This window comes from Theobroma cacao, chromosome 4, assembly GCF_053813885.1.
Source record: "Theobroma cacao isolate CCN51 chromosome 4, ASM5381388v1, whole genome shotgun sequence".
NCBI classification, from domain to species: Eukaryota; Viridiplantae; Streptophyta; class Magnoliopsida; order Malvales; family Malvaceae; genus Theobroma; species Theobroma cacao.
The window spans coordinates 36931863-36952532 of record NC_142642.1 but is presented as its reverse complement, the minus strand read 5'-3'; the positions used below and the strand labels follow the sequence as shown (position 1 = coordinate 36952532).

The window sequence follows — 20670 nt, the reverse complement described above, 5'->3', positions numbered from 1 at the left end:
TGCCGATGCCATCTTAGCATGGAAAGCCGTGTTAACAAAAAACTTGAAAATTCCAGGATTTAGCTTATTCAAAAATTAGGTTGGTGTAACAGAGCAAGTACTTGAAAACTTAGCTATTGAAACCTCTATGAGGTCAATGAAAATGGTATACCTTATGTGGTATCAGGATGGTCTTTGAGATTGATTTGACTCGGACTCAAGCCAGCAACACAAAAGGACATTATTCATATGATGAATTTTCAAAATCTTATGTTTATCTCAATGTCCTGATATAGATAATTTTTCTCTTATTTTTCCTTTGTTCATTTCTGTCAAAGCTACTATGGCAGCTACTAGAATTCTTGTCTGGACTTTACTGCTCTTGTGCTTCATACTTGGCTCTTCTGCTCAAACGACTAATAACACTATCAACTTGGGTTCAAGCATCACTGCTGGTAGTAATTCTTCATGGCGGTCCACCTCTGGCGATTTTGCTTTTGGGTTCTATCTTCTTCCTAGAGGCCTATTTCTCGTTGGAATTTGGTTCGATAAAATCCCAGAGAAAACACTAGTTTGGTCGGCAAACCGAGATGATCCATCTCGAAATGGATCAACCATTGATCTGACAGATAATGGCCAACTCGTGCTCACACATTCAAACGGCACCAAATTCACAATATTCAACGGTACATCCACCAGTTCAGCTTTGATGCAAGATGATGGCAATTTTGTCTTGCGGGAATCTTCCTCCAGAGTCATCTGGCGGAGCTTTGATTTTCCTACAGACACGATTTTATTAGGCCAGAATCTCGTTATGGGCCAAAAACTCTATTCCAATGCCAATGGAACTGTTGACTACTCAACTGGCAGGTATATGTTAGAGGTTCAAGGCCTGGATGGCAATGTTGTTCTGTCTGCATTTAAATTTGCTGATGCTGGTTACTGGAACACTGCAACCAATGGAAGGAAAAACGTCAGCCTAACTTTCAACCAGAGTGCAGCTTTAATGTCTGTTGTAAGCGATGGTTCCATCATACAACCCTTGAGTACAACTTCACAAGTTCCCTCACCAACAAGAGAATACTACCACCGAGCAACTATTAACGACCTTGGAAATTTCAACAGTTGGTTTACCATAAAGAAAATGGCACCCAATGGACAATGGTCTGGGAAGCTATTACAGAACCTTGCACAGTTGTTAGCATTTGCGGGGTGTTTGGTTTTTGCACTTTACCTGATAATAGAACTGTTAGCTGCGAATGCTTGCGTGGTTATTTACCATGGGATCCGAACAATCCCTCCAAAGGATGTTATCCTGATGTCACCATGGATTTCTGTGCTCCAGAGTCTTCAGCTTCTGATTTCAAAATTGAACAGATAGATGATGCTGATTTCCCAAGTCATCGATTTGCAGATTTGGAGAGAATCAAATCAATGGATGTAAATGAGTGCAAGAACAAAGTGATGGAAGATTGTTTCTGTATGGCTGCTGTTTTGGATGGAACTGATTGTATCAAGAAGAGAATGCCTTTACTAAATGGTAGAAGAAGCAATCCTTCCACCAATAACAAAGTAGCGTTCATCAAAGTTCCCAACATGAATACCTCTTCACCAGACAAAGACAAAAAGGACTCTCCATCCACAGTTTCTCTTCTAGCAGGCCTTATATTGTGCTTGGTATTAGTTGTTCTATTTGCAGCAATTGTCATCTATTATCACCCATTGACACAACCTTACATACGAAAACAATCACCTTCAAATCCTAAGCCTGTGGAGATAAATTTGAAGGCATTTTCATTTCAGGAGTTGCGTGAAGCTACTAATGGATTCAAGAACAAACTTGGCCAATGAGCTTTTGGTACTGTTTACAGTGGGGTTTTAACATCAGAGAACGAAAATATTGAGGTTGCTGTGAAACAGCTAGAGAAGGTCGTTGAACAAGGTGAGAAGGAATTCTTGACAGAAGTTCGAGTTATAGGCCTTACGCATCATAAGAATCTTGTTCGACTGGTGGGGTTTTGTAATGAGAAGAACCACCGACTTCTGGTTTATGAGTTAATGAAGAACGGCACACTGTACAGTTTCCTGTTTGGGGAAGAAAAACCCAGTTGGGATCAGAGAGCTGATATTGTGCTTGGAATTTCAAGAGGCTTACTGTATTTGCATGAAGAATGCGAGACTCAAATTATCCACTGTGATATAAAGCCACAAAATGTTCTTCTTGATGACAGTTTCACTGCCAAAATCGCTGATTTCGGCCTTGCAAAGCTTATGATGAAGGATCAAACTAAAACAAGTACCAATGTAAGGGGAACAATGGGATATGTGGCACCTGAATGGCTCAAGAATGCACCTGTAACCACCAAAGTAGATGTCTACAGCTTTGGGGTCTTGTTGCTTGAGATTGTCTTTTGCAGAAAGCATATTGAGTTACATCAAGTTGATGGAGAAACAACAGGCGATGAGATGATTCTAATAGATTGGGTCCTATGTAGCGTGAGAACTAACAATTTAGGCGCCATTGTGAGCCATGACTCTGAAGTTTTGAGTAATTTGTTAGTACATTGCCTTTCCAGTTAGTCAAAGTTGTCATGCTGCTCCACTTACTTGCCGTGACTGGTTTCGCATTTGTTCTGTTAATCTTTGATGCATGTTCAGTAGAATCCAAGCAGTTCCTTCTTTATCTCCTTTTCTTTATCTTTACTTCTTTACTTCAAATTACAAAAATGGGATTGACCGTTATCTTATTGTTACTTAAACAGTATACCTATTGACTAATGAGGCAAAAGCGTAGACCAGATGGTTTGTCCTTTCCCCTCATTTTGAAATGAGAAGCCGTGGAGCAAAGGAAAGAAATTTTTTTGAACAAAGGGCATTCGGCGTTTACGGACCCAGATGATCTAAACAAAATCAAACTGGATTGTTGATGAGACCATGAAAATTCAACCTTGGCTGGGCTTTAGTTTCTGTCAAATGAAGCTGCCATTATGTCTAAACTCTTCAGCTTTTTTTTTCAGTTTTTCTCTTTTTCTGGATGTACCAACCAAAATATTACATAGCTTGCGTTCCCTGCTTTTGGTGGCAGTATTCCTTTTTGGTGTATACCGCTTTATTTCTCTCCAAATTGTGAGGGTCTAATTTTCACAATTGCCAAATTACGATGCATGTTAAAATCACTTTTCCTCTGTTTTTGATAGTGCTCTCAAAATTCTGTCGCCTACATGCACGAATTCATGCTTCCTGGCGCTCCCTTGCTGATGTTTTTGATGAACCTTGCTGTTTAAATTCAGTTTGTGGTGTGAATAGTTTATGCAATTCCGCAAACAATGAAACCAGCAGATGCAGTTGTTTGCCAGGGTTTATCCCAGTTGATGAAACAAATCTGTCAAAGGGATGGCACCCGGAAACCTTGATAAACTATTGTGAAGATCATTCCCTGGAGAACTTTATGGTTCAAGTTATGGATGATACCGGCTTCCCAGCCCGAGATTTCGAAGACTTGTCCCGAATTTTGAATACTGAGCTAGAGGGCTGCAAGAAGGCTGTTATGGAAGATTGTTACACAATGGCAGCTTCCTTGGAAGATTCAACGTGTCACCGGAAGAGGTATCCCTTGTTGAATGCTAGAAAAACTGCTTCAACAATAGGAATAAAAGCAATAATCAAGGTGCCAAGGAGTACTGGCAATCCAGATTTTCGAAGAGATAAAAGGACGAAGAAAATCAGTTCTCAGGTAGTTTTAAAGATTGGTCTTATTGTTATTGCGACACTTGCTTTCCTGCTTGCTGCCACAGCCGTTTACTACCATCCAGCGGTTCGAAGATTAATGAAACGGAAGAGTTCTTTGAATGTAGATGCCATTGGAGTTGGCTTTCGAGAATTCACATTTCAAGAATTACATGATGCAACTAATGGTTTTGGTAAGGCCCTTGGAAGAGGATCTTCAGGGAAAGTTTATAGTGGACGTTTAAGGCTGAAAGATGTAGCGATTGAGATTGCTGTGAAAATACTAGAGAAGGAGATTGAAAAAAGTGAGAAGGAATTTATGACAGAGCTCAAGATTATAGGCCGGACTTATCACAAGAATTTGGTAAGATTGTTGGGATTCTGTGTTGAGAATGATCAACATCTTTTAGTTTATGGCAAATGGGGCTTTATCAAAGTTCCTATTTGGTGAAGGAGATAGACCCAATTGGTCAAAAAGGGCTGAAATAGCAATAGGAATTGCAAGAGGCTTGCTCTACTTACATGAGAAATGTGAAACTCAAATTATTCACTGTGACATTAAGCCTGAGAATGTCCTATCTTGACATGAATTACACTCCTAAGATAGCGGATTTTGGGTTGTCCAAGCTTTTGAATAGAGATCAAACCAGAACTGACACTAATATAAGAGGAACAATGGGATATATGGCTCCTGAATGGCTGAGGTTTGCACCAGTTACCAGCAAAGTAGATGTGTTCAGCTTTGGTGTGATGTTGTTTGAGATTATATGTGGCAGAAGGCACATAGAATTGAGCCGGGTTGAGGAAGAGAGTGAAGCAGATGATCTTGTCCTTTCAGATTGGATTCTAAGTTGTTTAACGTCTGGGAAGCTGGAGAAGGTGGTGGAGCATGGCCCTGATCTGTTGGCTGATTTCAAGAGGTTTGAAAGAATGTGCTTGGTGGGATTGTGGTGCATTAGTCGTGAACCCCTTTTAAGACCTTCAATGAAGAAGGGTACACAAATGCTTGAAGGAACAATTGAGGTTAGGGTTCCACCCTTGCTTTACGACAACTAATGGTAATTTCTTTTTCTTTTTTAATTTTCTTCTTTTGCTCATTATAGGGAACAGGTTTACTAGTTTGATAATTGCATATCTGTAAGTTTATCAGATAACAGAAGTAAAATGAAGAGAAAACGAGGAAGTCAGCTGCAAATTGATTCTGTGCTTCATTCATTCAACTGCTAATTTATATACAAGGCTGAAGTTAATATCTTCAGACTTTGGTGGATAAATCTGCATGGAGTATGCCGACACTGTTAGTGGAATGATTTTAAGAACAAATGGCTGCTATAAAATGACTCTGTTATACAACAATAAAACAGAGATGAACAGAGGATGCAAAGCTCACACACATCTTCATTAAAGAAAGCTGATAAATATTACATATAGCTTAGAATTAAAAAAAAAAAAAACATAACCACCTGCTGAACGTGGTTTACAAATATCAGTTAATAAACTAAACATAAAACATCCATTATCCCATGACTTAGTTACGGTTTAGAGAAAGACACAACAGACACAATAACTGTATATATCTAAACTGAAAAAACATGTCACTTGGTCAAGCATTATCTTCAACACCCTTCCTTAATGCTTGCATCTTTAACCATCAGCATTCCTCGGTTGAGTTCAAACTTTGCTCTGTGAAGTACCTTGGTCATGATATCTACAACTTGATCAACCGAGCAGCAATATTGAACCAGAATTTCACCTTTTTTCTGTGCGTCTCTCAAGGCATGATATTTCATGTGAATGTGTTTAGTTCTTTCGTGAAAAATAGGATTTTGAGAGATGGATATTGCTGACTGATTATCCACGAACAGCTTGGTTGGTTTAGTCTGAGGTATGCCAAGATCAATCAGCACCTTTCTTAACCAAAGAGCTTGATTTGCAGCATTAGCAGCTGCCACATACTCAGCTTCAGCTGATGATTGGGCTACAGATTCTTGCTTGTGTGAATTCCATGAGAAAACACCATTAACAAGAGTGAATATGTACCCAGAAGTACTCTTAGCATCATCAATACAGCTTCCCCAATCGCTATCTGAGAATGCTACAAGATCAACAACATCGGATCGTGTAAACTTGACACAATAACTTGAAGTGCCCTTTAGATACCTCAGTAATCTTTTTGCAGCAGTGAAGTATGACTTGCATGGCTGTTGCATAAACCTTGACAAATAACTAACCGAGAACATGATCTCAGGTCTAGTTGAACATATATACAAAAGACAGCCAATAAGACTTCTATATTCAGTAGGATTACTGAGTTTATCACCTGCATCAGTAGGTAATTTTTCATTGGCGACAAGAGGAGTAGCTATTGCCTTGCAGTTGTTCATTTTGAATCTTTTCAGGACATCAAGAATATATTTCTGCTATGTTAAGTGAATACCATTCCTGTTCTGTGATACTTCAAGTCCCAAAAAATACCTCATCAACCCCAAATCAGACATATCAAACTCTTTCTGCAAATCTGCTTTGAATTTTTCAACTTCATGACAATAAGCACCAGTTATCAGAATATCATCTACATATAATGATACAATTAAAGAGACACCATTACCTCCTTTTAAGACATACAAAGTTGCATCATTCAAGCTTTTCTGAAATCCTTGACTTTGCAGATAAGAGTCGATTCTAGCATTCCAGGCACGTGGTGCTTGCTTTAAGCCATATAAGGCTTTATGAAGCCTATACACTTTGTCTTTGCCAGCTTCAGCTTCAAACCCCTTAAGTTGTTCAACATAAATCTCCTCTGTTAGTCTACCATTTAAGAAGGTAGACTTAATATCAAGACGGAATATTTTCCAGCCAAATGCTGCAGAAAGTGCTATGAGTAGCCCGATTGTATCTAACCTTGCCACTGGAGCAAAAGTGTCAAAATAATCCACCCCTGGCAATTGAGAAAACCCCTTAGCAACGAGCCTTGCTTTATACTTATTCAAAGACCCATCGGAATTTAATTTTTTCTTGAAGACCCATTTGACTCCTATCATTTGTCTGTGTTTCGGTCTATCCATAAGTGTCCACGTCTTGTTCTTCTCAATCATAGTAATCTTTTCCTTCATAACAGCTTTCCATTCATCATAGAGTACAGCTTCATCAAAACAGTCAGGTTCGGAGATAGCAACTTGACATCTTTTATAAATATCTTGAATAGGACGTGTACCTCTTACTAGTGCTTCATCAATAATCTCGTCAAGATCAAGTTTCACTTGGAACAGCATTTTGGTCATCAAATTTTTTTAGTTGCGGTTTTTCCCAATCCCACTTGTGATCTTCATAAAAAATAACATCTCTGCTTATGAAAATCTTACCAGAATCGGTCAGATAAACTCTGTAGGCTTTTGACTCCAAGCTGTAGCCGACAAATATTCCTTTTTGTGCTTTAGGCTGCAATTTATTTCTCAGTTCTACAGGAACATGCACATAACACAAACATCCAAAAATACGTAAATGACTTACTGATGGCCTGTTCTCGAACCAAGCTTTATGTGGAGTCACATCTTTCAAGGCTTTTGTAGGAAGAAGATTTAGTAGATACACAGCAGTGTTGGCTGCTTCTGCCCAGAAGTTCTTGGGCAATCCCTTCCCCATCAATAAGCACCAGGTCATCTCCATTATAGTTCGGTTTTTCCTCTCACTAACTCCATTTTTGCTGAGGAGAGTATGGAGCAGTGAGCTGATGTTGAATGCCTTCCTTTTCAAGATATTTAGAAAATGCCAAAGACTTGTATTCTCCACCGTTGTCTGATCTAAGAATTTTAATTCTTCTTCCTGATTCTTTTTCAACTCTTGCCTTGAATTTCAGAAAACAGTCAAACACTTCTGATTTATTTTTGAGGAAGAAAATCCAGCACATTCTGGTAACATCATCAATAAAAATTAAGAAGAATTTACTTCCATTGAGTGATAATTCACTCATAGGTTCCACAATGTCAATATGAACCAGATATAGTTTCTCAATGGTTCTGCTCGAACCAGTTACAGGAAAGGGTTTTTTAGTTGACTCCCCAAATTGACAAATGCCGCACAATTTATTTGATTCAGTCAAAGATGGTAGATTTTCCATTAAACTCAACTTGCTAGCATGAATCAATGAAGAGAAATTGCAGTGTCCTAAACGTTTATGCCACAGAGAGGTAGAGTTCAAACCATTTTCATATGCTTGACAACATACATCATTCCAATTCAAAGGAAAACACCTTTTTTTTTTTTCATAAGAACAGTCATAACAAACTCTCCTTTGGGATCAACTATAGTGTAGGATTTGTCTTTAAGTAATAAGACATAACCATCATCAACCATTTGCCCAACGCTAAGCAAATTTTGGGAAATTTCAAGCACAAGTAGAACTCCAAAAACAAACTTGTTACTAGATGTAGTTTGAATTCCCACAGTTCCTTTCCCTATTGCATGAAGAAAATCTCCATTGCCTATTTCAACATTTGATCTATGTTGATGATCAAGTTCAGTGAAGAGTTCTACATTTGGAGTCATATGGCTTGAACATCCATTGTCCAACAAGCACTGGCTTGGATCAGCAACCTTGGTCCTACTCAATGCCATAAACAATTGTTCTTCTGCCACCTCAGCCTTCTCAATTTTTTGGGGTGAATTGTCTCGCTTTTCTGATTTGTTTTTACAAACCTTCTCAATATAACCATACTGATTGCAAGCATGACATCTCACACTTGGTCTGAACCAACAGTATGCCTCTGTATGGTTTCTTTTTTTACAATGTGGACATATTGAAAATTTTCTCCTTTGGTTGGGTGTTTTGTTGTGATGAGTGCCTCCTTTTTCTTTTGGCTGGTTGTGTCCCTTCTTTTCAGTATCTGCAATTATTTTTCCCTTGAACTTAGCCACCAAAGCATGCTCAGTGTTATCATCCAAACGTATTGCCCTCCTATGTTTTGAAGCCTGGAGAGCATTTACAAGTTCTGTAAGGGAAAGTTTGGACAAATCCTTAGACTCTTCCAAGAAAGAAATCTTTGATTCAAAGCGTTTAGGTATGCTAACCAAAACTTTTTCAACCACCCGTTTGTCAGGCATGGTTTCATCCAATAACCTCAATTGATTCACCACCTTCATTACCCTATCAAAATAGTCTTTGACAGAGTCAGCATCTTTCATCGTTAAAACCTCAAATTCTCTTAGTAAATTGAGAACTTGCATCTGCCTGATACGATCAGACCCTCAAAACTCTTTCTCCAACTTGCTCCATGCTTCTTTTGCCGTGTCACAGGCCATGATCCTGGTAAACACCACTTCTGTTACAGCAGAATGCAGATATGACAAAGCTCTGTAATGTTTTGCCACCTCTTCATCATGCTGTTTGATTTGAGCCAATGTAGCATTTTCTCTTAACTGTGGAGGTAAAGTACCATTTTGAATAACATCCCACAAACTATTAACCCTCAAATAAGCCTTCATTTTGATGGCCCAAATGGGATAATTACTCCCATCAAATATAGGAGGTGCCTGGTGAGAAAAAGAAGAACTTGTAACCATTTTAATGGTGTTGGCAACAAGTAGAAAGAAATTTATGAGTTTGTAGGATTTTTAAACAAGGTTTATAAGTGATGAAGCCTTATTGTAATCCCTTAAGATCTTAATGGAGCTCTGATACCATGTTAGTGGAATGATTTTAAGAACAAATGGCTGCTATAAAATGACTCTGTTATACAACAATAAAACAAAGATGAACAGAGGATGCAAAGCTCACATACATCTTCATTAAAGAAAGCTGATAAATATTACATATAGCTTAGAACTTAAAAAAAAAAACATAACCACTTGCTGAAACGTGGTTTACAAATATCAGTTAATAAACTAAACATAAAACATCCATTATCCCATGACTTAGTTACGATTTAGAGAAAGACATAGCAGACACAATAACTGTATATATCTAAACTGAAAAAACATGTCACTTGGTCAAGCATTATCTTCAACAGACACTAAGCTACATCAACAAACTACCAATTACATCAACATTTGTCGACATAAGCAAGTAAAATGAGTCGGCCTAAGCATTCCTAATTGTCTGCCAGTAAACTGCAGAAGGGTGAAGTAAGTCTTCAAGCAAAAATTCTAGCAAGACTTAAAGGAAAATCTCAATTCTAACAATGTGCTTGCCTTGAAAATATGTACTCTAGAAAACTATACCAATATAGAAAACACACATTTCAATTAAAAATCTGATACTGTACAGTAAAACTGTAAAAGTTACATATTCTGATGACCAAAACCAGCAGATATCTCAACTTTGAGATCTTAACACATCAGTCAGTTATCCTTCTTGTTTTTTCTCCATTACTAGTGGAGGTTTCAGTTCATATGATATCTGCAGTGTATATTCTACTTCGAAAGAAATTTCTAGAGTCAAAGAAACCAAGCAGTTGTTTACAATTTTATGTCATCTTCAAAGTTGGGAAGAATGAAGATGCTTTCAGGGGGATTGGCTAGCTATTGTCAATTATCATCTCATTACAAATAAATGATTTTTTTTTAAAGTTGATATCTATTAGAAAAGGGGAGTGGTCTCCCTATGTACAAAAGAGCAGGTTTGAGATTTTTATGCTTCCGTTTGAAGCATACTCAACTCAAATCCGCAAGCCTAGAAACAGAAACCAGGTGACAATCATCAACACCTTCCACAAAAATCACTCAAAATTCAAATCCTATATCACTCGTCCAAAGAAAATCAGAAAAAACACAATAACCCCACCAGTCAGCAACAAGGATCCCAACATTACCCCCTAGACATATTGCACAAAAACACCAAAGGAGCATGAATCATTAGAGATCTCTGGTGTTGTAAAAAATACGAAATTATCTTTAAAAAATTACTTAAGATCTTACCCAATCAATAAAATAAAAAAAATTAAACACACTCACAAGAACATAAGAATTTACGTAGCTCAGTCGTTTGATGAGTTATGTCAACGGGCACAGTAATAGAGAAAAATTCATTAAGAGAAAAATTAAGAGATTACAAAAATAATTTCAAATTAAGATATTACAAAAAAAGTTTCAAATTCACAATCCTAATCCCACGTATACTTAAATCACTCTCTCTAAATTAAAGTAATGGCTATTCTTCAACTCTATAAAATCCTTTTATAGTGTCAAATATAATAATTTTATTCTAATACAATTAAAATATGTTATACTAATCTAACTAGATTTAAAGATTATCTTAAAAAAAGTATACTAGTACAATTACTACAATTCAAGACTATCCTAACATTTGGGATACATTTCCTCACATAACCAGCAATCTGTCCCAAGCAGCATGGACCAGAGCATCCGTTTCCCAGGTTGCTTATCCCCCTGCACACGATACCAAAAGATCACCTACCGTTCTCTTGAACCTGCATATGGCACAGAACAACCGCTTTCAAACACAAGACCATTTAGTCAAGGATGCAAATAAAGTCTTCATGTCTTCTAACTCCCTCTTTGGTCAAGCTATCAGCGAATTGATTTACTTGTCTAAAGACATGTTTGATTTCGCATCCAATGCCCTCTTTCTTCAGCATCTCAACGTGGAGAATCCACTTTTTCAATCTCCAAGACACCCCATTAGGCTCAATACTCCATTTCACAACATTACAAGAATCACTTTCAACGACAAGTCATAGTTTGAGTCACCAATCCCGATAGAGTTGGAGAACTTTATTTTTACCAGCCTATCAAATTTTGATATGGCCATCGATAAAGGCAATTTATCTTCCCCTTTTCAAGGGTTCCCTTGAGGTTGAAATCTACAGCTTGGCATGGGTCAAAAACTTTTGCAGTGGGTGTTTCACATATCTTTGGAAAACAGCAACAAAATCCTGTTGCTCCTAATCTGACAGGGCGAAGAAAACATATCGGTATTAATAATTGAGACATGCATATGCATACCTACGTGTGAGCATACATTTTGCCCAACTTTAATAAATGAGGAACACACCCTTTGTTTTCTTTTTCTCAATAATTGATCGGAGGCTGTTGAGCGAGTTATAAAGTTTTGGGGTATAACAATGAATCCAGAACAGAAACAAATCTTTTTGCCCATATTAATCACATGGGCTGATGAAACAAATATTTACATCCCTATGGAAAATCATTTTATTAAGAAACATGTGATGGGTTGGAAACTTAACTTCAAATATGGAAATTTTTTGTTTGTCCCCTCCTAATTGATCCTAAACAAGTGGAATTTTTTTAAATGAGAATATGTAATTACAAAGCAACAATTTAGTATTGTTTAAATTAAAATAAATAATCAAATAAAATTCATAATTAAAATTTATTAATATTTTTAATAAATTATAAGAAATAAATATTTTAAATTAAAAATTATAAATTATAATAATGAGATCTTTTGTCTTTTTATTATCTATTACTTTATTATTTCAAAATTATTTTTACCAATCAAATATTGAAAAAATATCATAATGTCAATTACATTTCATAAACCAAACTACATAATAATTATTTATACCTTAAACTATTCTCATAAAATAGTTATTTCATTATCTTTTTATTCCAATCCCCGAACTAAACATGTCCTTAAGAGACTAATTACTTCATTACTCCGTCCTTTCCACAGCTTTTATATGAGTTTAATTTTCCTAACACCAATTGTTGGATTTGGTATACATATAGATTTGTTGTATATTATTTCTAATTTAATATTCTAGTGATATATTTGTATAAATTAGTTTCAAAATTCTTTTAAGTACAAAAATTACTTTGAAATTTGATGTGCATCGTATTAATAATGTATAAGTATGAATAACTACTAAGCCAAATAATTAATTTTATCAAATAATTTTAGTTAAATTTTAAAAGTTATTATTTTTTATGAGAATTTCATAATAGTCAAAACCAAACAAGCTTTTAGTCGACAACGTAGCCAAAAGAAAATTTTGGTTACACTAAATAGACTTTCAACCATAATTTATTACAAAGATCGACATACTTTATTACACCAAAAGGATAGACTTTTAATATTGGAACATTTATATTCCATTAGACTCATGTTTCTGACATGGACCCAGACAGAGTATCACGCAGTGCAATTAGGCCAACTTAAATGCTGAGGAGGTTTGGTTTTGAGCACAGGACTATACTCAAAGAAATTAGTTGGTCTCAGCTCAAATCCACCGCTCAATGTTGGCATCATTGGAAAATCTTCCTGGCAAGGGACATGGTGAAAGCCCATTGTATACCATAGGACTATATCCTTGTTCTCAATGCCCCTATTCCTGCAAACACATTGAAATTTTCATTTCAATGAAAATTTAATAATGCTTCTTTGCGATAGAGAACCGATAGATGAATCATCGGAAATTGTACCTGTTGCTCCAGACAGCTAAGGTATCATCTCCTCGACTTTGATCAACATATCGTCCGCCGGCCCATTTTTCAGATTTGTTATATGGGGTTACCCATACATTATGATTTGTGAAGGCAGCCCTGATTTGTGGGTAGTCATCTGCTGCTAGAAGTGGCCCTGCTGCAGATCCTGGAATCAAACGATACCCAACTTTGTTTCCAGGTTTAGTTCTCTTGTTCGGGTTCACTACCACCAGCTCTGCTGGTTTCAAGCCAAGTTTAATCCTTGCATCAGCTTCAGTCTTAGCTGTTTCATGTTCAACCGTCCAATAACTTTTTCTTGGTATGCTCTTGTCAGTGACTCGTTTGGTAACCAAATTAGTCTTGACAAGAGAATTGGCATCCCCATCAATATCAAGATCCAGATGGTAGGTTAGAAAGTGATCGTGGTGTACACCAATGGTATTGTCTGCTACGAGAGTACCATAGACTTCCTCTTTTATTTGATCTGTGTGCTTGTATGGTACAGCCTTCACTTCTAGCACTCCTGTTAGCCCAACCTGAGGAAGAGAGCAAGAGAAATATTTTAGAAAATTTAAATAACCATTAATTATTTAGGAGAGGAATTAGAATTTTAGATTAGGAACAAGAACAACACTTAGAGCTCTGGAGAAGGATAAGCAATTTGTTTGCTATGTAAAACAGGTCGTAAAGTCAAACAGGAGCTGGTCGAGTCTAGAGGGGAATCCCGAAATTGGTTGGCAGGTTTTACTTGCTTCCTTGGAGATTGTTCAATTCACCTTGTTGAACTTTGGGGAATTAACCATGGAATTAAAATGGCCAAGAGCATGAACCCTACATAGAGTGGAACTTGAGACTGACTTATTGATCTCAGTGCTCCTGATCAAACAACCCTCTATCTCATATCATCAAAGCCATCAAAAACCACCAACTTGACTTGGAGACTTTCCCACATCCCTAAGCAAAAGAATTTCATTGCCGACTGGCTTGCCATTGAAACTCAACACCCAGGAATCCAGAGTCGCCAACAAGCTCCAGAATGATCTGAAGCCTCTCTTACTTGCGGACATCAAGGGAGTTGAATATCCTAGACTTGTTTTAATTGTTTTCGTTCAGGGCCATTGATCCTCCTTTGTATCCAAAAAAAGAAAAGTCAAACACGTGTTTGTCCTTGTGTGAAAGTATCAGTGGCGGACCAAAGTAAGTAGAATGAAACACGTGTCTATCCTTGTGCGGTATATATAGAGGTATCTAGGAGGAAGAGATATAATAAGGATTCTTCCTTCTCGGCAATGCCCTAATTTTGTATACGAGGCAGAGATACAGATCGACTAAATCTATCCATCGCTGATTGCTCCTGGTGGATATATTTATCATGGACCACTGACCTCTGGACTTTTCTTTTCGTGTAGGCCCAAAAGCTAACCCACACTGCTGGTAGTCATCAATCAACTTCGTTGTTTTTACTTTTTCAATTTTTATCGCTCAGGCGGGCCATATCAAAACGGGATTTGTTTTTCAAAATTTATCAATATTTTATCAACTAGATCGTGAGAAAACGGTGATCCCAAGGTCCTGACTGCTGCACTAAGCCAATTGTCAGAACACTAGCATGGACATGGAAGTTTTAGCAACGCTAAGCATTCATCGTATTAAGGGAAAAAAAAGTGAAAAAGCTAAGTAGTTGATATTATTACTATACCCCAAATTTGATGGATCCACTTGGCTTGAATTCCCAATCAAGTATATAATCATAGTTGCCCACAGTCGCCACCATTCTCACCACAAGACTAACCTCTGGTCTCACCTCCCTGATCTGCACACATCACAATTATTTATAATAGCATCAAGATCAATGATAAGTCAATTTTCAATGGAAAAAAAAAATTAACCATTATTACAAACCTCTTGATCTCGAAGCTCAGCCTCTGTATGTCGCCACATTACATCCCCTGAATGTCTTTCAAATATGCACATTACATCGGATACCTTGACAGGATTGCCATCTTGGCCTGCATAGTAACCATCAACGAAAACTGCATTGGCTGGACAATCGTTGAGGGGTTCCAATGGAACTGCAGAAATACCGAACCCGAATTCGCCACAGTCGAAAAATGTTACGTGGTACCATTCCTCGGTTGGATCCTGGTATGGAACGAAAAGCTCGGAGATGAATGATCTATACAACACCTGACGGTATGTTCTCTTTTCAGCATCGTAGATGGAGGCTAGAGAGATAACTGGACCAACTCGAGCATCAAATCCTAGATGGAACTTCCAGTTTGCCCAACTGATATCGAATAGAAAATTTTAATCTTTTAAACAATGTCAATGGAAAAAAAAAATTTCCCGAAGATAAGGATCGACAAGATTTTGGTGTCGATGATACAATTGGCAATTGGCCAGGAATTAGATAAATAAATAGTATATATTTATTTATTTATTTAATGAACAGATTTAATATAAGTATGATCAGTACGTAGAATAAAAATTGAAATAAAATGCATCCCCTTGCGTTAACAAAATAAGATTATTCTTCATCTACAACCTTTGCTGACAATTAAAAATATTCAAGATTATTATTATTTTTTCATATCATATGGATAATTCATATAATTTTTACTATTGAAGAAAAATTTTACACCAATTCAAATGAAAAGGATAATATTAGACCATCCTTTAATTATAAAAAAAAAAAAAAGCAAAAACCTATTCAGTATATTGACAACTAGATTTAGAAATATAGCCAGCCAATCCTCAGTCATCCAATAAATAAATAATTCTAACACCTAATTAGATTTACCTTATTATTCACTAGAACGTTATCTTGTTGCCACAAGTGTTTAAATCAGTACCTAAACAAAAGTTACAAAAGTCCTTCCTGTTACATTAAATCTTCTAACCAAATTAAATTAGTAAAAAAACCTGGCTGAGTCCAGTAAATCTGTCTAGTACTCTCTAAGTAATTTCATGGACAATAACAGCATGTTTGGTTCAAATGAAATAAAGTGAGATTTGAATATAATTATTCTAAGAGAATAGAATAAGGGAGAAATAGTAATTATATAATTTGATTCATGAGAATAAAATAAAACAAAAATTGTTATTATAATTTATTCTAATACTTAGCAGGAATAATTTTCGAAATAACAAAAAAATAAGTAATAAATGATAAAAATATTTTTTATTATAATATATAATTATTTTATTTTTAAAAATTAAAATATTAAAAATTTATAATTAAAATTTTAAAATATTTTTTAATAATTAAAATTTTAATTTAATTTTAAAAAATAAAGTATTAATTTTTAGTTTGTTTTTTTTTTTTTTCTATTCTAGTATTTTGTTTTTATTTTTCCTTTCTTCTCACCAGACAGTCACCAAAGATATGGTCGAAATGCCAATCTAGCATTGCTTGTGGTCGAATCTAGCTGCTAGAGCACCAGATTGGCACTTCTCGTGATTAGATCTAATCAGGTGTCACAAGATTGGCGCTTCCTACAGTCGGATATGGTGAGGGAACATCAATCGGTGGTTCCTGCAATCGACATGGTGCCATTGTCGCCCTCTAGTGAAGGACTATAAAGAGAAAAAGAAAGAGGTAGAAGATGGGTAGAAAGAGAAAAAATGTGAAAATTATAGAAAATATCTTATCTAAAGTTTCAACGTATTCCTCACTCGTGAAATAATTATTATGAAGTTTTTTTTAATGACTATTTAAGTTATTTTAAGAATGACTATTCCAAAAAATGACAATTTCTGTTGAGCAAACAAGTTATTAGAGGTTTAGGAATTAGGGGAATGGCTACTCCATACCTCAGCCCAACCAATCACGCTGTAACGGTATCATTTTGTAGCATAACGCATAAAGTTTTGATCTAGCTAGTCTCACCTGACAATATTTCCATCAATCTTGAACCCCGTTTGGCCCGGTGGTGTTGGGGGAGCACCATTGAAACGTGGACCGAGAGGCGGTGTTAGCTTGGAAGCTCGGTACTCAGTTCCCTCAGCTTTTGGCATCGAAGCAACAGCTCTGTCAATGTATTGAGATATCTTCATTTCTTCGAGGTCCACAGCCATGGTTATCCCTTCTATTGGCCTCAAATACATATTAACCGTCCCATCCAAATAGTAACATACGACTTTCAGCTCTCTTTTGGTCTTCTCTTCTCCGTACCAGCCAATTGTTTGAGTAGAGCAAATAACTTCAGATATATTTAGCCCTCTTTTGCTAAGTGATGCTAAAAATGGCTCATGTTTAAGTGCTAAATCGGCTGCAGCTTCTTGTTCCTCAATGGTAAGTAAAGGGTACCCAAATCCATTGTAGATTTTATCAGAGATGACGGAACGTTTTGACAAATCTACTATGATTTCATGAGTTTGTTCATTGAGCCGGATAACGACCAAAGCTTGGCGAGGTGGGGGTTTGGTGGTGGGTTTTGATAGCCATGATTTGACAAGTTGTTTCTCTGGCTCATCTAAGCCAACATACTGGAAGGTTAGTTTGTGGTTCGAGCTAGGGTAGGACTGGTTCACAACGGCTCGAACCAGGAGGAGCTCGGATGCAGTGAGGGAATCTAGTGGATGGGGCTTAGAGCTTGTGATTGGTGAGAGACGGAAGATGCAGAAGATGGAGAAAAACAGTGCTATTTTCAATGTTGAAGCCATTGTTCTGTGTGGAAAGCCTAGAGCTTCTTTGCCCTTAAATGGCCAAATAAGCAATTAATTATGCAACATGGACCAAGTTAATATAACATTAAAGAAATAAGTAGATTTACTCCTCCGGAAATTGTTTTACATTACAAAGATTACCGTCTCTCATGGTGAATGAACTTATTTTTTTCTATCATGGTGAATAATTTTCTTTCACTAAAAGGGTAAAATGAGTGACGTTTTCAATTTGCATATGACCTACTAACTTCATCTCTAAATTAAAACGAATAATTTTCAAATTGATTGTTCACTTTTGATTAAACACGGAAATTAAGGGTAACACTTTACTTATAGTAGTATTTGGCATATATAAACTTTAAATTTTGTTTTAATATTGAGAAGATAAGATAATAGATTCCGTGGAGAGTGAGACACACTGTACGAAGATTGTGGGGGCTCAAATTAAAGATTGCAAGCTGGAGTCTGAGGAAAAGTGTCACTTTCTGCAAATGAGGTGGCTGACGACCTCGCAAGGCCACGTATTGGCAGGCACAGTGAGTTGATGTGGCATATTGCAGCTGGTGATTAGTCAAATTTAGATTTGATAATTTGTATTTTTATGATCAAATATGATAAGAAGAAACTCGAATACGATTAAAATAATTATTTATATTAATATTTAAATATATATATATATTTAATAATTATATAATACAATACAATAATATATTTATTAAACATGTCAAGATTTTTTATATAACACGACACGATTACAATTAAGCATAATTTTTTTAGTACAATTAACACATTTAACATGTTTAACACAGTTAAATTAAAATATTTATAATTAAATATAATTTTATTTTTTAAATTTAAATAAATAATTATAAAAATAATAATAACATCAAATATAAAAAAATTTAACATAAATAATATATATATAGTTCATTCTCATACTAATAAAATCCATAATTAACATCTAACCTTAAAATACTAATAATATTTAAAATCATCCATAATTTTGAACCATAATTAATACATACATATAATTAACCAAATCATCAACCATGAATAATTCTTTATAAAATTCCAAAAACTGTTTAAAATAATTGTTTGAAACTATTTAAGTAAGATTAAAATAGTATTTGATTATTAATTTTAATGAGTTGATAAACGAGTCATGTAAACACGTTTAAATACGATAACACGATAAATTAAATATGTTTAAACGTGTTTCAAATATATTATTCGAGTCTGACATGACAAAGACACGAAACACAATAAAATTAAGTTCAAATTTGTTTAATCTCATATCTTCTAGTATTGTGTTATCGTGTAGTGTCCAAAATTGTTAAGTCTAGTCAAATCCCTTTTTTATTCACATGCATGTTTTTGACCACCAAGAGAAGGCCATCTGCCTTGCAAAAAAAAAAAAAAAAAAAAAAAGAAGGCCATCTAGGTACTTTTTTTGTAATCTTCTATATATTTTTGAAATCAATACAAAGTGTTTATTTTTTAAAAAAAAATATTGAGATAAGATAGTATTTAAGGCAAAAAAGTAAACAAGAAATTAAACTAAATTAAAATGGGATATAGAAAATGTAAGAATTGTGTGCATCCGAAAACAAAATATGTTTCCATCAGAAAACGAAAAAGAAGGATCGAGTACATAATATAAAGCAATTTAATTAGCTGCAGCTTAGCTTTGGCAACCGCCTGGCAACACCGAGTGCAGTATGGATCATGACAAGCCTGCCAATCCCATCAAGTAGGGATGTCAATGGGTATAATATCTGTTAATTTTAAAATACTCAAATCTGAATATGATTAATAAATGAAATACCTGAATTTTATAATTATCTGAATATTTTTTAAATTTATTATTCTAACCCGAACCTTAATATATACTCACTATCCGATAATTATTCGAACTTGATTAAAAACCCGATTAAATAAAAAAATGATGAAAATACACTTCATAGATACTAAATCACCCTAACTTAAACCCATACCCATATTTATATACAATAATATTTTTATTCATATTCCATATAATTCACTAATAATTAAATTTATAAAAGCATACAAACAATAAAATTTAAATTTAAATAATCAAAAATAAATATCTCAAATATCAACTTAAATAACTAAAAACAAATATCCAAACAACAACTTAAACAACATTACAAGTTTAATTAACTATATGGGTTTGTTATTAATTACATGAAATTAAAAAAAAAACTAAGTTCCAAAACTATTCTAAACTCATAACTTCTTTTTAAGTATATATTTTATAAGTTTATATAAATAAGGTATACATATTAAAATTAATAATTTTATAAGTTATAATTTTTGAAACGTTAATGCAAAATAGAAAGTAAATATATTTATATATTTAAAGTATATATACTAAAAGCATATCAAATAGTAATTATATTCTTTATAAATTAACACAATATATAGAGTATATGTATTAAAAGATATTACAAATTAATTAATAAAAATAGTTTCATGAATTAATTTAATTAACAATATAAATTTGTATTTAATTACATAAAATTAAAAAAATATATAATCGGGTTTCGGTATCGGGTATCCAAGGGGTGGTACCCAAACCCTTCATGAACTCGCTATGAGTAGTAAAATTACTACCCGAACCTAAATATACAGTATCATAATCTTATATAATCAGATCGAGTACTCACGGATACCTTGTAATAGGATACCTATTGCCAACCCTACCATCAGGTAGTGATGTGATCTTACGGTGAGCATGGTTTGACTTTAATGATTTTTATTGTCCAAGAAAAAATCGTGAGCAATTAATATAAATATAAAAATAAGTATAGTAGGTATTCAAAATTAAAAAATAATATAATTTGAAGATGTCAAAAATAGAGTATATACAAAGTA

General features: G+C 35.0%; 2 protein-coding genes across 2 annotated transcripts; one reads left to right on the top strand and one right to left on the bottom strand.

The window, feature by feature from the left end:
• The first annotated feature begins 322 nt into the window (after positions 1-322).
• On the top strand, positions 323-4979 carry LOC18602970 (G-type lectin S-receptor-like serine/threonine-protein kinase LECRK4). The gene is given in 5 exon segments (XM_088805793.1): positions 323-1327; positions 1330-2554; positions 3111-4119; positions 4121-4283; positions 4285-4979. Coding segments are annotated over 5 exon segments (3879 nt in total). The 3' UTR covers positions 4762-4979.
• Positions 4980-12658: 7679 nt separating this feature from the next.
• On the bottom strand, positions 12659-17822 carry LOC18602968 (amine oxidase [copper-containing] alpha 3, peroxisomal-like). Its single transcript, XM_018119162.2, has 5 exons — positions 16997-17822; positions 15010-15394; positions 14807-14920; positions 13105-13643; positions 12659-13013 (listed from the first exon to the last, which is right to left on the bottom strand). Exons 1-5 carry the CDS (start codon positions 17770-17772, stop codon positions 12815-12817), a joined length of 2013 nt encoding a protein of 670 aa, XP_017974651.1. The 5' UTR covers positions 17773-17822; the 3' UTR covers positions 12659-12814.
• Positions 17823-20670: the final 2848 nt, after the last annotated feature.

Coding starts and splice junctions, on each gene's coding strand:
- LOC18602968 (XM_018119162.2), bottom strand. CDS start 17,772: ATGGCTTCAACATTGAAAATAGCACTGTTTTTCTCCATCTTCTGCATC. Junction 15,395..16,996: donor ATTGATGGAAATATTGTCAG/GTGAGACTAGCT, acceptor ATTCGATATCAG/TTGGGCAAACTGGAAGTTCC. Junction 14,921..15,009: donor CTGAGCTTCGAGATCAAGAG/GTTTGTAATAAT, acceptor TGATGTGTGCAG/ATCAGGGAGGTGAGACCAGA.